Below are 18,304 nucleotides of genomic sequence, written 5' to 3' on the forward strand. Positions count from 1 at the left end.
GCTTAAACCCAGTCTCAGTGATCAGAAATCAGTCTAAACCTGTAACGCTACAAAATTTCCATGTACATAGACCACTCTAAAAATGGCAGAATCCAGTCTAAGATAGACTTAGATTGGTGTACACTAAATGGATCTAGAATTAAGGATTGTGGACTAAATGGATCTAGGATTAAGGACTGTGCCTGCTTCCTGCCCCCCCCAGTCACTGCCTGCCTCCCCATCCCCCTGGTCACTCCCACAGATCCCACCTACCTTCCCCCACCATCCCTCTGCAGATCCCACTTGCCCCCAATCTCTACACGGACCCTGATTTTCCTCCCCCCGTAGTCTGCTTGTCCACCCTATTGCTGCTCTGCTAGTTCCCCATCCTGACTTTCCTTAGATTGGGTGTCCATTTTTAATGTGATTTAACCTCTCCCTAACTCCCCTGAATGTCTGCACTTATCCACAGTATCTTCTTCTCTCTTCTTCCCATATCCCACAAGAATGATGGAAGTTTTCAGAGTCTGAATGAAATAATAAATAATGTTTATAGAAAGGGGGTGTGTGGTTCTTTTACTTCTAAAAATATTGACTGTAATCCAGGGACCTGCTTTTTATAGCAAAGACTTCAGAGTAATACAGTGAACTTTTCTGCGTATGGATAATCCAGGACATTAAGGTTGTATGTAATTTATTTTTAATTTCTCCCCAAATACTTTCATAGAATTGCTAGCAGTAATTGGAAATTAATAACTTTTAGAAAGAACTGACCTGTTTTTGGGAACTGATGATATCAAAAGTAGGATTTATCCTATACTTTGACTTCTCCCATCCTAAAACATTTCTTGAAAGGTTTTTTCCTCATTTCCTTGCAAAAAACTTTATTGCCTTCCTAGAGTTTGCATTTATGAGGTTATTAATTCATGACAGGACATAGCTCTGATTAGAAGCTGATTGAGTTAAATGAAAAGACTCCCTTTGCTTTTACTGAGCTTTGGATCAGGCTCTGTAACAGAACGTATTTGACAAGTTTTGTATAAGCCAGGGGTGTCAAACTCAGCAACACTGCAGGTTGGGTGAGTGGCACAGGGCCAGTCCACAGGCTGGACTGGGCCCATGAACTCACTCCCCCCCCAGCCCCTGCATAATAGATTTAGTGCATGTGGCGCCCACTCTGGGACCTGTATGGCATATGGTGCCTCGTACAGAATCCGCACTACACACAACATTTGCCTTGGCCAGACTGGGACCTGCACCACCTGTGGTACCTCTGTCTCTTCACCCACTCTGCAACTGGAGCAGGCACTATGTGTGCTGTGTGTCTTGGGACAGGTGCTGTGTGTGATGCAGGTCCTAGAGTAGGCACTGCATGTAGTCCAAACCAGACAGGGCAGGTGCCATGTGTAGTGCAGCTTCCAGACGTCCAGGAGTGGGCACCATGTGTGGCACACATTCTGGGCCCTGCACTCAGACCCAGGAGCAGCTTTGGGAGGGGATGGGAGTGCTGCAGGTGTTGGGGTTCACAGGACAAATCTGGTCTGCAGGCTGTGTCGTTGACACCCCTGGTATAAGCAATGACAAAAAAACTACCAAGCCAAAGCCAACATCTCCCATAACAGGTTTCAGTACATTTTAAACATAATTTGTACTGTGAGTAATGACTGTGTATTTGGGCATGGTATTGCATTTATCTTGCATTATTGTGTACCATGGTGGTAATTACGTTATCCTTGCATGCCACTCTTTATTATGTGATTTCACAGATTATGACCTCTTCTAGACATTGATGTAGTAATATGAACAAATTCACTTAGCTTCTTATACACACTAACTCTCTCACAGAGACTAATACAGAATCAAGACTAAAACAGAATAGCTATTTATTAAACAACTTGCTGTATTTGAGGAATTTCAGTTGCCGCCAGCTATTTCCACCTTAAAGAGTTAATTTACAGATGAAAATAAAAATGAATACTAAAAATTGCTTTCCTGGCTGATAAAATTATTCTTAGTTTTATTATCTAATGAAACTATTAATGATTTTTCTTCTACAGACTGAATTAATGGAGAACTATATACTATGTGTATCTTTATATGCATTTCCAAATGTCCCAAAAATATTTAGATAAATGCTTGTGAAAGGAAACTTAAGATATTTTCCTCTTAAATTTCTTTCTCTAGGGAATCCAGTTCCTGATAGAAAATGACCTTCTGCAGAACACTCCAGAGGACATTGCACAGTTCCTTTATAAAGGGGAAGGACTAAATAAAACTGTAATTGGAGATTACCTTGGTGAAAGGTAAACTGACACAAATGCAACTTTTTTCTTTTTCTTATTATAAGGTTGCGGGCTTGTGTGGAGAGTTATACTTTATATCAGTATCACTCTCGTTCACTGGCTTTGTGAGCTGCATTCTATGCTGAGGAATATACATTTCATGTTAGGCTATAAAGAGATGTCTCATCTGAGGCTGCCTTAATTGATCCCAGTCAAAACCCAGGATAAAACAAGAGCAACACAGACCATTCCACATGTAGCCCTTCCAAGCTACATTGCTGTTTAGTGGTCAGGGGGCAAAAACATGGTGGGTTTAACCCCGGTCAGATTGTCGGAAACTAAGACCTACATAAAAACAGACAGGAGACAATCTCTCTCTCTCTCTCTCTCTCTCCCTCTCTCTCTCTCTCTCTCTCTCTCTCTCACCGACACACACACACATACAAAGTGGGATGTGGGCTTTTATGTCTGTAGAGTCCTCTTGGCTCTGGATTTAGGGTCCAGATACCTTGTTCGGGGCAGGGGGACTCACTCTCAGACTGACCATGACCTTTTCATTTGATAATAGGCAAATTTATTGATACACAATGATAACAGAAAAAAACAATACAAACAATCAAGCAGTTCTGTATAGCTACCAAATCCTAGGGCTATCATCAGTGTCAAAGTACATCTCGTTACTTTCATAGTTTCATAGTTTCTAGGGTCGGAAGGGACCTGAGTAGATCATCTAGTCCGACCCCCCGCCATGGCAGGAAACAATACTGGGGTCAAACGACATAAGGAAGAATTTCTTTACTGTCCGAGCCCCCAAGGTCTGGAACAGTTTGCCAGCGGAGGTGGTTCAAGCACCTCCATCGAGCACCTTCAAGAGTAAATTGGATGCTTATCTTGCTGGGATCCTATGACCCCAGCTGACTTCCTGCCCTTTGGGCAGGGGGCTGGACTCGATGATCTCTCAAGGTCCCTTCCAGCCCTGATGTCTATGAAAAAAAAACAACTATGAAATAACCCCAGCAAGATGTTCATCTAACCACCTCTTAAAAACCCCCAGGGTAGGAGCCAGGACCACCTCTCTTGGAAGTTGGTTCCAGATCCTAGCCACCCTGACTGTGAAGTAGTGCTTCCTGATATCTAGCCTAAACCTTCCCTCTGCCAGCTTGTGACTGTTATTTCTGGTCACTCCTGGCAGTGCTCGGGGGAACAGGGACTACCCCAATGCCTGCTGATCCCCCCTGACTAGTTTATAACAAGCCACTAGATCCCCCCTCAGCCTTCTCTTTTGGAGGCTGAACAGGTTCAGGTCCTGTAGCCTCTTCTCATAGGGTCGGCCTGCCCTGCTGCCCCCTGATCATGCGAGTGGCCCTCCTCTGGACCCTCTCCATGTTGTCCACATCCCTCTTGAAGTGCGGCACCCAGAACTGGATGCAGTCTTCACTCTGAGGCTCATTCTCTTAGGTGTCAAATGTCAGTAGTCTGAAGATGGGATGCCAAGGCCTACCCCTGCCCCTCCCCCTCCCCCTCCCGTGGGGTGCATGAGATAGGCTGATTGTATGCCCTTGGTCCATGGTGGCCTTGGGGACCCTTCCCGGGGGATGGGAATGGGGATGGGGACCCCTCAGGGAGAAGGAGGACAAGGGACCCGGGTGGGATGAGACAAAGGGAGGGACTGAAAGGAAGAGAAGGAGGGACCTTTGTTACTCTCAAGTCTTTGCTTTTGTATTTTCCTTCCCCCTTGATGACTCCTGATTACTTTTTATCTGTGGCTATATCTGGTTAGTTGTTTCTTTGTGGTCACATGTCCACGTAGCCTTCCAGGCCTTCTCTTAATTTGGTCTGTTCCCCCAGAACCAAGACACAGTCCCCCTGCTCTGCTCTGGGGCCTTGTAGCTGGTGTCATGTATCTCATATTATGGGCAGCATGGTACATACTTCCTTGGTTCCCAGGCTTTGTGTCCCTGTTGTGTTAGACAACCTGTCTGCCTTGAAGGCTGTGATCTCGTGTTATGGGAAGCTCCCTCAATTCTCAGGCTGTGTCTGTCTGTTGGCCTTGTCCTACTAGATAACCTGTCTGCTTCCAGGGCTGTGATGCAGTTTCAGTGTGAGACTCAAGCTCTTAGAAATCAGTTAACCCCTGCTGACCACCTTGAACCCTTATAATGCATATATCTATATGTATAAACCAGTTCCCAAAGAACAGACCTTTAAATGCCATTTCCAAGCCAACAGTGCCAGAATAAAAGGCTTTGTCCCAGGAGATACTGGCATCTGTTTTTATGTCAGGGAGAGCTCACAGCCTGGCAGGCTTTTCCCTGGAATGACTGGCAATTAACTTAAATGAACCTCTTCTAACTTGCAGGTTTACATAGTAGTGTCCTGGGAAAAAAGTGTTAGCATACTTCACAGGTACTTGAAGAGGGGTAATGGACTGGTAGGATACTGGAACAAAAAGTTTCCTTCTGGGAGAAATGTAATGTCTGCTTACACCTGAAAGTTATTCCCTTGTAAATGAGAGACCTTGAAAAATATAGATATCTTTTGACAGTATAATTCATTGCCTACCTTATCATAGTTCATGACTTTGAAAAATATCAGGTAGCCTTTACTTGGTTCTAGTGCAAGATATAGTACCACACAGTTTGTGAAGGTTTCAGAATCACATTTGAACAGTCTTCTGGTGTGATGCCCTTCTCAGACAATAAATGATTCATGGGGTTAATAAGCAGATAATGAAAAAATTGCTTATCGTGAAAAAGGGTAGTGCCTAGCCTAATGGTAGTGAGCTGTTTTTATTTAAGCATTATCATCTGCCCTGCCCACAGACATCCCATTAACATTAATGGATGTTAAGTAGGTATCTCAAGTGGAGAATGCATCTTAGCCTCCATCACAGACAGTACAATAAATATGTAGGTTTATTCTAATGCACTCCAGAAATTGTTTTTTAAAATAATACACCACAACAAAATGGAATCACTGTTAAAAATTGTAAACTAAGTTTTGGTTCTGTTTTCCCTTTTTATTGAAAAAACTACACACATGGGCTAGAGACAGCAGTTACATATAAACTGGTTTAAGTGAGCGGAAACTGGTTAAACCTGTAACAGAACGGAAGTTCAGTGCACATAAACCAGTTTCAAAATGGCCGAAACCAGTTTGAGATAAATCTGGTTGAATGAGGTCAAACCAGTTTTTGGAACTTCTGTCCCAGACCCGTTCCTGGTTTAAGTTAAACCGGACAGCATCCTGATATGCTTTCCAGCCCTGGGCTGGGGTGTGCTCTCAGCTCCAGCCAGGGCAGGGGAGGGGACATGGCCAGATGCCGCCCCCCTGAGACAAAGGGAGCGCCCCCCTGAGACAAAGGGAGCAGGGAAGAGATTTATTCCCCTCTGCCTGCCCTGTCCCACCATCATGGACCCAGCCAGGGTCTGTCAGGTGGTGGCGCTGCAGAACCCTCCCTGCCAGGCATTTCGCCCCGTTTGCTGCTCTAGTGGCAGGGGGCATGGGCAGCCCCAGTAGAAGTGAAGTTAGCAGAGACTGGGGGTTTAATTTCCCCCTCTGTCCCCTGTCCCAGTGTCCAGCTGGGTCTTCCTGGATGGGGTGGAGCAACCCGTGTCAGGGTCCCTCGCCTCTTGCTGCTGCAGGGCAGGGGCGGGGGCACGGCCAGGCGCCTCCTGGCATGGCCCCCTGAGGCAAAGCGGGCAGGGAGGGGATTTATTCTCCCCAACATACCTCTCCTCCCAGGTCTGCCTGGCCAGGGCAAAGCAGCCCCTGTCAGGCATTTTCCTCGCATTGCCACTGGAGCAGCAGCCAACCTTGGCAGTAGCTTAAAGCGAATTGGGCAGGGAGGGGGTTTAATTACCTGTCTGTGACCCACTGGCATGGACCTGAGCTGGAGTCTGTCTAGCTGGGGTACAGCAGCACATTTCGAAGTCGCTTCCCCATTGCTGCTGCAGCAGCAGGGGTAGAGGCATGGCCAGAGGCCAGCCAGCATGGTTGCCTGAGGCAAAGGGGGCTGGGAGGGGATGTATTTCCTCATCTGTCCTCTCTTCCCCAGGGGGAATGTAGCCAGGGTCTGCCAGCTCCAGCTGCCACCTCTGCTGCTCACTCCCTGCATGGGGCGAGCAGAGGAATAAGCCCCCTTCATGCCTCCTTTGCCAAACAGTGGAAGGAGGGGGGAACAAACCCCCTGCCCCTGCCACTGGAGTAGCAAGGGACCCTGATGGGCCAGCAGCCCCCTGTGATGGTATCTTGGGGAGCGCAAGCCTCTAACTGGTGGTGGGGCTGCACTGCCACAGACTGCGCAGGGTGAGCAACAGCAGCGCTGCTAGTGAGTCTTGGGGCAGGGGTATGGTCACCCCAAAATTTGGCTTAGCCCTTAGCCACCCCTTCAAGCCCCACCACCACCGCCACTTGACTTGCACAGGCTGTGGCAGCTCTGCCTGCTCCACTCCAGTGGATAGCACAGCCCCCCTCTGATGGAAAGAGGCTTGTGCTCCCAGGACACCTCCACCCCGTTGCCAGTCCAGCAGCAGGGGTGGGGGACATGGCCAGACACCAGCCAGCATGGCCCCCTGAGGGGAAGGTGGCAGGGAGGGGTTTATTCTACCTTCCGTCCCCTCTCTCCATGGGGGATCCCAGCTGGGGTCTGTCTGGCTGAGCGTGAGTGGCAGATGCTGTGGCTGGGGATGGCAGACCCTGGCTGTGTTCCCCTGGGGTGAGAGGGGATGGAGGGGGGAATAAACCCCCTCCCTGCTCCCTTCCTGTCAGAGAGCCATGCTTCCACCCCTGCTGCTGGATCGGTGAGGTGGGGATGGTGTCCCAGGGAGCGCAAGCCTCTTCCCAGCAGGTCTGTGCTGTGGGCTGGAGTGGGACTGTGCTTCAGTAGAGGTGGCAGCAGGGCTCAGAGGGGTGGCTATGGGAGCTAAGCTGAATTTTGGAGTGGTTTTAGACCCCTATGGCCCTCCTAGCACTGCTGCCGCTTGCCCCCTGCAGGCGGTGGCAGCTTTGCCCACTTGGCTCCTGCCTGCAGTGCAGCCTGCCCACTGGGAACAGGCCTGTGCTCCCCAGGACACCATGACAGGGGTTCCTGTCTTCCCTTGTTGCTCAGTGGCAGTGTCAGGGGTGGGGGGTGTGGCCAGATGCTGAGGTTTATTTCCCCTCCTTTCCCCCTTCACCTCAGGGAGCCATGCTGGATGGGTTTATTCCCCCCCCTTCCCCGAGAACCCCAGCCGGGGTCTGCTGGGCTGGAGTGAGCAGTGAAGGTGGTGGCCAGGACTGGCAGACTCTGACTGCGGTTCCCCAGTGGGAGAGGGGACAGAGGGAGGAATAAACCCTCTCCCTGTCTCCTTCGCCTTAAGGGAGCCATGCCGGCTGGCATCTGGCCACAGCCCAGGCAGTGGCATCAGGGAAGCCATAGGTGCAGCATAGCCCCGTGTGCCAAGCATAGGGCACTACCCCAGTGGCTTCCCTGCCGCCGTTTGCCTGCCCAGTGGCTGACCAAAGTTTGGTGGTGTGGGCAGCACCTACTAGTATGGCTAGGGCAGGCCCCCTGACAGTGATGGTGGTGGAGAAGCCTCAGGGGTAGCGCCCCATGCCTGGTGCCTGGCACATGGGGCTGTGCTGTGCTGCTGCTGAGTGCAAATCGGTTCAGTCTACACAGGTTAGACTAACCTGCAAAGATTGCATCAGTTCAAGCTTTGGCTTTTTGAATGCGTGTCCCTAGCCATAGACAAAAGCTGTGGCTTTTTCCTGGCTCAGATGCCAGTCCTCACTTTGGCACCACTCCCATAAACTGACAGACTTTGGCATATCCCCTTTGAGTTCATCTGTAATCTGTTTGCAGGATTAGGAATTTTGCTTGTGGCTGTGTTTCCCTTTGGAGTTAATGAAAGATTCTTCCCTACGGCAACATGGTGCGCATTATATTAACATTTACAAAGCTTTTGTAAATGCAGGAGAATTTGATCTCTGAGAATCATTAGACTTTATTTTGGATATTTCAACCAGCAGTAATAAAAACACAGACTTTTTATGAATAGCTATGTGTTCACTGTATCTTAATTGTCTATAACTGCATAACTGCGATGGAGTTTATGTAAAGAAGGCCATGTTTATTTTTAAGAGAAGTTTATTATTCTGATCATTTTCTCAGGGCCAAATCCTGGAAATAGTCCTTATTAACACATTGACTTCCACTGAGGTCAGCATTGACTTTTTGCATGAGTAAGCATTTGCAGTTCCTATCCACATTCTGAAAATCTTGTTTTGATATTTCTACATCTCAGCTTGTCCGTTTTAAAGTAATTAAAAGATATAGGTTAAATTTCAAGCATCAGTTGTAACAGAGCTAAGCTATAACTTGTATCAGTAGCAACACTAGGGCTGGATGAGGGGGGTGTGAGCCCCAAGCACTAAGTGGGGTGGGGGTGCCAGAATGAGGCGTGGGGGAGCGGGGCTAGAATGGTAGCAAGAGGCTGGAGATGGGCCCCTGCACAGGGCTGGGGCACAAATCCTCTTGTCAGCTTCACTTTCCCTCCTCCGTGGGAGATGCTGCTGCTGCTGCTGGGGAGGTGCCCAGCCAACAGGTACTGGTTTAACTCTTGTCACAGCTGCTGCTGGATTAAGGCTTTTACAGTCTCATCCTACATACAGTTTTGCAGCGCCTGTGAGAACATTAACTCCATAGCTGTTGGGGAGTGAGGCTGATGAGGGGAGTCCTGTACTGCTCCAAGAGGATAGAACCTACAGCCCCATGCTGGGTATGCCTTTGGGTGAGCCCAGGCTGTGGTAGATAAAACTCTGCCCACCCTCCACAATAAAGGTTAAATGATGACCAGGAATGAATACTGAAGTCCGTAAAGCGACAAGCAAAATGTTGGGAGAACTGAAAATACAAAGATATTGTTGCATAGCTGGAACTTAGCCACAAAATAGCTAGCTTAAAGTACAATTGAAGTAAAAAAGAAAATGTTAAAAGCATGTTTATTTACAAATTTGCCTTCTCAGTGCATGTCTTAGCTGTTTTCATTACTGTTGTGCACTGTGGTTGTATGAGTGCTGCTATTTCAGTATAGCTACAGGAAAACTAAGTGGATGTTAATCTTTCTTTTGCCTCATAACTAGAAGTGTTGCCAGTAACAGAATCTCTTTATTGGTGAAGGAGGACTAAGAAATAAATATTACAGCTTGATTTTTAGAATATGGATGGAGGTTTCAGAGCTGTCAGGTTTGGATGAAGAAGCCAGGTTGAACCGGCCTGGAAGTAATCTTTTGAATTGTTAGTTTCCTATGATCCTGTAAACACTTATTCATGTGAATCGTTATGCTGGCTTATATAAAAATAAGAAGGTTTTTAGCAGTATGGGACCCTGAAAGAAAAAAATCCACCATGAAATTTCAAGTTGGTTTAATATTTTAAGTTGGTTTTTCTGCTGCTGTGGCTGCACTGTAAGTGGAAGCATTTCATGATTAATACTATACAAATGTCAGTATCAGGTCAAGTCTGTGGAAGAGATGTAGCCATCTTTAGCAAGGTACTATATCTAGTATCCAAAGATTCTGAAAACAATTTCTTAATGTTCCTTTCAGTAATGAGATTTTGTATGCATTCTAATAATATAGCTAGGATACAAGTACACAAGTCAAAGTATCCTATTTATTTGGAGCATAATTTGGTAAAATGCAAATAAAAAGACTGACCTGTATTATAATGTTACAACAGTTTTTATCTGGATAAATCACACTGATGGTAACAATGAAAATAAAAGAACGGATATATATGCAACCAAACATGCCGTGAACAGAAGGGGGAGTACGTTTTGTCGATTAAAGGTTCCTTTTATGTGGATAATGTTTTGCTTGCCTCCAACCTTAGTACAGCTAAAGTATTACAGTTCTAAAACTTGTCCAAAACTACAGAAGTACTAAACAAGCAGAAAAGCCTAGCTTTAGAATATACGGAAATATATTATAAATTGCTCCATGTTTATACCTTTATAAATAAGACCAGTGCTTAATCGTTAATACCAAAGTAGCCCTACTGAGTGCCTTTTTAATTAAGCTATTACATTAGTTTACTTTATATAGGGGCACTGAAATACAGCTGCCCTGGTATTTTGTGTGTTGTTCAACTTGATATGAGTCACTTTTTCTCCCTTTGGCAGGGCTCATATGGTGTTTAAAATAACTTCCTAAATAATGAATAGTTTGCTTTTAAAGTATGTAAATGAATGTGAGGTTTGGTTTGTTCAGTCAGTCAGTGACATAGCAGACAACTCCATAACACCAACTTGTTGATGTGTGGAGGTTGATCTACAACATTTTACTTCAGTGATGTGTCCACAGCACACCCTGAGAATCATAAACCGTCATGATTCTAGTATAGCTGTCTCTGGTGGTTGTGAGAGTAAAATATGGATATAGAGATGTAGTCTAAAGTCAAGTAGAAGGCAGGGCTGATCTATACCTTACAGATGAACCAAGGTAGGTATTACAGGCTTTTGTAGGGTGGTGCTTGCTTCAACAGATGCTGTGAAGAACATGCACAAACCAGTGTATAAGGAGAGAAATTGGAATAGAAAATTCAGGGAGGGGAGAGAGAGAAAGTGGGGAATGCAGGGGGTGGGGACAGTGCTGGGAGAGGGACCAAGCAATAAACCTACAGGAACAGTCACAAAAGCTAATGTAGGTAATGGGATAATAATCCATAGTCCCTGTTTAAATCTTATTAACACAATCCAGTCTTTAGATAGTATCTTGTTCTGCAGTGGTCCATTCACAGCAGTTTCTAAAGGTTTGCTGCCTAAGAACAGTTACGCTCAGATTAGCAATAGAGAAAAACAGAAATTTTAAAGCCTATATAGTTGTTTTTTTTAAGTTTGAACATTCAGTGTAGTGATTCCTAAGACTGGAATAAGAATGCAATACAATTTAAGTCACTTTCTTCTTTTTTCAACCTGTTTCTTTTATGGTCTGTACTTTGGTTACAGGGTTCCCTAATAGTTATGGACCTACCAAAATCACAAAATCCAACATTGCCCACAAAAGAAGGCAATGTATACAAAATCCACAAAAAGAAAATAAAAGAAAGAAAACTTATTGAAAATAAAATCTTGGCTCCCCAGAGGGAGCCAGCAGTCCGCGGGGCTCTGCAGTCCGATAGCACAGCTCATCAGGGGTGAGGGGGAAGGGAGAGGGGGAGGGGCTGCTGGCAAACAGGGGAGCCCAAGATGGCTGCCACCCCTGCCCCTCACCACTGATTGGCTGTGAGGGCTGCATGTCGTGTGGTCTCAACCCTCTACACCAATCAGCAGTGAGGGGCAGGGCTGCATGATGGACAACTCTCACAACTGGTCAGTGGTGAGGTGTGGGGCTATCAGGGACCCTTGGCAGTCTCCGTCCCATGATCTGCCCACAAAATCACTGGGCTGCTTCTGACTTGGGTAGTTCCCTATTGATAGCTGATATGTGTATAAAAGCCAGTATGTTGATTTAGCATACTTTGTTTCTTTTTTGTGGGAGAAAGCAAAGGGAAGAATATAGTTATTCCCTGGTGAGGTTTTGCTGAGGAAATACCATTGTCAGAAGTTACAAAAGAGCATATTAGCATAGGTGTATTGGTGAACATATACATGCAGTTGTGCACTCAACAGTATTTACAGTCATTCATCAAAGTATTTCCTATTTTAAGAGAGGTGTAACAATAATAATTATTCTTCAAAGGAAGTTAATGTTTCCAGGTGACATAGATAAACAACTTTAAAATTGGTGCAGGCCCATTATGAAAGAAGGCAGCTGCAGCACTTTCTAGTCCTGCCAGATTAACTTTCACTTTGGCAAATGTAGGAGGTGAAATTTGCACAAAATCTTAAGATATCCCCCAAATAAATGCACATTTTGAATATTTTATTCATGATATTGATGAGGAATATTTTACTGATGGTACTAGCCAATTGCCCGTCATGAATGACGGTGTGTTTCAGGGAGTGTTTACATGGCCCCCAACCCTGCTTACCCTTTGGGGCTGGCCATGTAAACAGTCCTGCCACCACTGCCGCCTCCTCCTCCAGCCTCCAGTGCGGCAGCTCCCTCCCCCATGCTGACCTCTGCCTCCATCCCCAGAGCAGTGGGGCTCCCACCCCCCTGCTTGAGGAAGCAGAGCCTGCGCAGCCAATTGCCACTGACCCTTTCAGTGGCACATGCACAGTTGCCCAAAAGTGTTACAGACAGACAGATGCACAGACAGGCAGACTGAGTCCTTTATTGTATTAGAATATTTGTCTGCTCAGTTTCTTATTTTCTTTCTGTTTTTGGAAAAGTGTGAAACTTGTTAATTGAAGCAGTGTTAACATTTTGCAATTTGGGATTATAATTCTCTGTTATCACTTTGTGTGTCTCTCTTATAGAGATGAATTTAATATTAAAGTTCTTCAGGCTTTTGTTGAACTCCATGAGTTCGCTGATCTCAATCTTGTACAAGCCTTAAGGTAAGTGCGTTCTTTTTTTTTTGTTTTTTTGCCTTGGGTAAATGTTTAATTTGGTAAAAGTAATTTAGAGTCTGGTGTTGATGATTTAGTCAATCATGTGATCTTTAATTTAGATTATATAATAAAACATATTAAGCTACCACACAAATAATAATGTTTCCCTTCCTTGCTTGTTTACATGTATGCTGCCTTTCAGTTTACTACATTAAATGAATGATTTCATCCAACTCAGAGACAGCTAGAGCCCATCCTCAGTTCTTTATATATTATCTCCTTAAATAAATAGTAGACTTTCAGCTTTTATGCAGGTGGCAGCAGGGGGATAATATATATAAAGCTTTAATTATTTTGTTACTCTTGTGTAAATCTAGATAATTCTAATGAATAAGGCTGTTTCAGACAGTGCTACCAAACTTGCAGTCACAATAGACTCCCTTTCTACAACAGCTGCTATTTCTGAAATGTTGAATTGTTAGTGTGGCCTTTACACATTGCAGTGCCACTTGGTATAATGTCACAGTAGCTTTGTGCTGACTGAAATTTGGTGATAACTTGAGCTGCCTCAGGATGTGGAGGTTGCCTCTGGATCCTTTGGCTTGCCTGGGATACATTATATTCTTAAAGCCTTCTACCTCTTAACAGCAAAACTAATTCCATGCATTATTTGGTCCTATTGTGATAGCTTCTAACATGCAGCCAGGATTGGGCAGACCAGTCCTGGCTGCTGTACAAATGAAGGAAGAGTCTATTTACAAAGGTGGCAAATTAACTGCAGTTGCAACAATTGCAAATTACACTCAAAGGAAGGTGGCAGAGAGGAAGATGATGAGAACAGGAACTCATGATCCTGTTGACTAACAATGTTCAGTATTGCTGTACTGTACTAATTCAAAAGTTTAAAAGCATCAGAAAAAATACTTATTTAAAATCATTAACTTTCTATATTATGTTAACATGCTTGGCAGGTTTGTACTCTTTGTTGTTTTTTATACCCCTAATTATGCTTTTAAGTAAATGGATAGCTAGAGTCATGTGTAATACATGTTCCAATTCACAAAAGACTTCAAAATGTGGTTCTAAATTGAAACAAGCACTGAACGCTGTGAAATTCTTCATGAAGGAAAATTCCAAAAAATAGCCAGATTGTTCTTTGATTTCAACTTTGTGTATACATAATATTAAAAAAGTTCAAATGGGATGGGTTTACAGTAAACTGTTCTTAAATTAAATTCCTGAAAAAACAATTTAACTTAAAAAATGTTTCAGTTTTGACATGGCAGTATGTTTCAATAGATCATGCCTGACCACCTGTATTATCACATGCAACAAGTGTTGGATTGATTCAGTTTCTGAGGAGAAATCTTCTATTTCATCCAATTAAGGAGTGTAGTATGGTAGTCCTTCTGGTCCTTTTGGACTTGAAATCCTGTCCTCTGCTCATTACTACTATGGGGATGGTTATTTTTTCATGCCCATTCAACTCTTTATTTTCTGAGACTATCATAAAGGGGCCCCTCTGTATTGGAACACCTGTTTACAAAGAATTATTTCAAGACCATTCATTAATTTTATATAACCTACCAAACAGTAATCTGATTAAAAACTTCAGTCACTGTTGTAGGAATGGATTAAAGTCGCTAGACTGGAGGTGAAAGGTTCTTTTTTTTCATTACAAATACCTATAGTCATTGCCTTCCTGCATAAATACTCTTAGTCTCCACTTTGTTATGAATTATCCACAGTTCATTGTCCCTGAAATCCTTCAGGAATATTGTAAAATGAGCAAACAAACAAAAGCTATAATAAAGAAGTGGGCTTTTTGTACCTGATCACTACTTTTTCATCTTATATTTTCTGGTTGTTGATTGTGAACAATTCCATATTTTCTTCCTGTTTATGAAATACAGTTGCTTGTTTGTTCAGCTGGCCCAGCTTCGAAGAATGGAGCCAGAAGCAAGAGGCTATATTGTCTGCCCAGACTTTGCCTCCCTGTTAAGAGCTTTGATGATTGCACTTAAGAACATGAATAATATTTTCTAGCTGTCCATGCCAAGGAAAACATGAAAAAATATTTGGTGTTGCCCAGTCCTTGAAAACAACCCTTTTCTGCATTTGTAATCTATAATTCTCTAATTATAGATCAATTTTAATAGTTTTTGTGTAGCAATCTTGTAGCATATTTGGTTCTGCAGTATACCAGAGGGTATCCCTCTTTTATTTATATTTAAAATCTATTTGCAGGTTTTTTCTCATATTTTCTTTAAGATCTGGGTGTAGTGTTATAGTAAATTGAGCCTTGTCACTCCTTAGGTAGGTAGGTTGGCCTTATTCCAACGCCCTGACTCATATCTGGTTCTAATGAAGATACAGGTGTTTATCAACCCACTATTTAATATGACCTAGAATTATTTTTAACCAAATCCTGTGAAGAATGATTTTTTGAGCAACAAGGAAGCATTCAGTGTAGTTTAGATAGTTTTCCCACGATTTGTAACTTAGTGATCTTCATCTCTTACCTCCATCCTCTGCCAAGATGGAAATGGAAAGAATTGCAGAATGTGAACCATCATATTATTTTGCCTGCATCATATTATTTTGCATGCAGTACTGTTTACTGAGTTGCTGGCCAACCATTTGCATATAATATTTTGTAATTGTTTATAAGTTGTCTTGAGAGATTGGTTTAATACAAGTTCTAATTTTATTTACAAATTAGAGTCTCATTATTACTAATATATGTTTTAAAATCCATTCTAATATTTATACATTTATTTTCCTTTTATAGGCAATTCCTGTGGAGTTTCAGACTTCCAGGAGAGGCTCAAAAAATTGATCGTATGATGGAGGCTTTTGCTTCACGCTATTGCCTTTGTAATCCTGGAGTCTTTCAGTCTACAGGTTAGTCACAAACTTTTATTAGAGAAGAAGAATTATTTTGGATGATATTTGTATTGAACCAACTGCATGGTTGAGCTAGATATATGCAAGCTTTCAGGTATTGTAATGCCCTTCCTCAGGCCTCTGTGTTCTAGTCCAGGGACAGAAATGACACATAAACCAGTATAAGTAATCGGAAGCTGTTTCAAATCTTTAATACAATAGAAGTTCAGTGCACATAAACCACTTTCAAAATGGCTGAAACCGGTTTAAGATAAACCTGGATGGATGTAGTATGAGCCTTCGCTGATTTAGGTTAAAACGGTTTATTGAACTTCTGTCCCAGATCCCCTCCAAATTCAAGTTAATGCACAGTCCCCCAACATCCCAGGATGCTTTGCACCTCCCCCGCAAACCCCCCTTGCAGGGTGGGCTGGCTGGCCTTCCTGTCTGCTCAGGGTGGTGTAAGATGTCTGTACCAGCTCAGTAGGGAGGTGTGCTCTAGTGCCCCCACTTCTGGCCTGGGCCACTGCAGGCATGTGGCTGCATTTCCAGAATCAAAAGTGAATGTTTTCTCCCTTGCTTATCATCAGTTCAATCTATACAGTTTAGACTACCTTGTGAAGATTGAATCAATTCAGCCTTGGGCTTTCTGACAGTCTCTACTTAGCCCTAATGTCTCTGTCCTTTATCTTTTTTGGTTATCATTTGCTATAGGGCATAGTATCTGTCTGGTTTTACCGTCATACTTGCCATAAGGGTATTTGGTATACTGGATGCGTCATGGCAACTATGAGGGAGAAACCAAACAAAAACTATGCATTACAATGAATGATCACTAAAAAGAGATAGAGGACAGAGACACCAGAACACAGGCCTGAGGAAGGGTTCTGTGGTATCTAAAAGCTTGTGTATATCTATATTAAATAGGCAGATGGTCCAGCAAAAGTTATCATCCAAAAGGAATTCTTGCCTTTGGCATATTTCCTATACCAGGGCAACAACACCATGTCAACACTACTAAATCTATTAGAGTTGTTTTTATTGTATTATTTGTTAGATCACATGTTAAACTATGTTTTATTCAGAGAGAAGAATGTCAACTAGGAAACCCATTGCAACACAGCATGTGAAATGAGAAATAAGAATGTTTGGAGATTGGAGGAAAAACATAGGGTTAATTCTTTACTTTCATTTTTAGTACCAATTTTACAACAGAAATCTTCCTCTTAGTGTACACGCACCAAGTTTATCTTTTTTGGCTTGTGTAACAGGGAGTCTGCTCGGGGCCAGTCTCACTGTGGTCTGCCCACCTGTTCCTGGGCTAACCACCTGCATTCTGGCCTGCCATGCCTTGTTGTTTATTATGTAATAGATGTTAATTAAGTAGGAGGCTGCTCATTTCCTGTCCCAATGCCAGGGGGCACTATCTGCAGCTCCGTTCCTCCCCTACACTGCAGGCCAAGCCTCAATGATGGCATCTCTATGTTATTATAATCACCGGTCCCCCACACTGGGCCCCAGAATCCTTCTGTTTTGAACCCTGCCTGTATTCCTCTCTTCAGGCGGCCTATTTTGCCTTCATCCTTGGCAAACATAGCTCCCTGAGCTGCTTCCCCCTCATAGGTGTGGTCCCCCCCCGGGACCTTTGGCTATTAGGCCTGGCCCACCTGCAGGCCAGTCGGAACCCCAGGCCCTCAGCTCTTGGGCAGTCCTTGCGGTGGGCCCCCAGCCCTTTGACCCTTCTGGTCCTGGCCCCAGCATTGACCAGCTGGGGGAAATGTCAGACAGGTTCATGAGTCCACGGACTCACACTCTTCTTCCTGGCATCCACCTTTCAGACCCTCCAAACAAGGGGTAACACACCCAGTTGTGGGGGCTAGGGGTTAAGGCACCCCAACCCACCTTTCAGCAGGGTGGTAACTGGCCTGGCATTTCCTGGGGGCTCCCGCGCCACTGAGAGCCCCACCAGGCCACCCATTCCCAGCAGGGTGCAGTTTTAGGTCATACCCAGGACCAGGAGCCTCCTTACCGTCCCCTACAGCTCCTCCCTTACCTCCAGATGGTACTAGCAGCCCTCCAGCTAGGCAACATTGCTGCCTGGCCTCCAGCAGCAGAACTGCCCTGTTTATTTGGGCAGCCCCAGATTCAAAATGGCCGCCCTCATCAGGCACCAGGCAGCTGCCAGCTCCAGGCCCTTGAAGTGGCAGGCACACAGTGCCCTGCCACAGCTTGCCACCTGTAAACATTTTAATCCAGGTGGTTTCTTGAAAGTGTCAAGAAATGATGAGCCTGTGTCACTAGCCAGTACTTTAAAAAAATGTTTACAACCTGTTTTAGAGAGGCTTTTATTTCTTTACCTGGGGTTTTCAGAGGGAGCTTTTTAGCTGTTTTGACTTCCAGAGAGTTTTTCATTGAAAAAGTCTTCTGTAGAATCTGTGGAATCTAAAATCTGACAAAGCCTACTGTAGATGAGCTCCTCTCCAAAGACCTTCCAGGAAGAAGGTACTAAAGATTTTTCATTATGAAATATTGCATTTTTTAAAATGCTGATCTGAGAGATATTCAAAAGTTTTCCCTCTGTTGGCTTGTCGTCTAGGTCTTTAGGTATTTTTTTCCTTTTTAGGGTTTACATACTTCTTACCTCAAAACCTGAGATTTCTTCTGTGTAGATTTTTG

At 44.2% G+C, this 18,304-nt stretch overlaps 1 protein-coding gene across 2 annotated transcripts in view; it reads left to right on the top strand.

The window, feature by feature from the left end:
- CYTH3 (cytohesin 3) overlaps positions 1-18,304 on the top strand; it is a 105,544-nt gene that overhangs the window by 57,262 nt on the left and 29,978 nt on the right. For both annotated transcript variants that reach the window (XM_090024629.1, XM_090024630.1), the window contains 3 exons: positions 2,164-2,282; positions 12,668-12,748; positions 15,534-15,646. In XM_090024629.1, coding sequence (XP_089880755.1) covers positions 2,164-2,282; positions 12,668-12,748; positions 15,534-15,646 — 313 coding nt within the window. The remainder of the gene's footprint in view (positions 1-2,163; positions 2,283-12,667; positions 12,749-15,533; positions 15,647-18,304) is intronic.

The sequence above is a fragment of the Crocodylus siamensis genome, chromosome 12 (genome assembly GCF_052110815.1).
Source record: "Crocodylus siamensis isolate JL-2025a chromosome 12, ASM5211081v1, whole genome shotgun sequence".
Lineage (NCBI taxonomy): Eukaryota > Metazoa > Chordata > Crocodylia > Crocodylidae > Crocodylus > Crocodylus siamensis.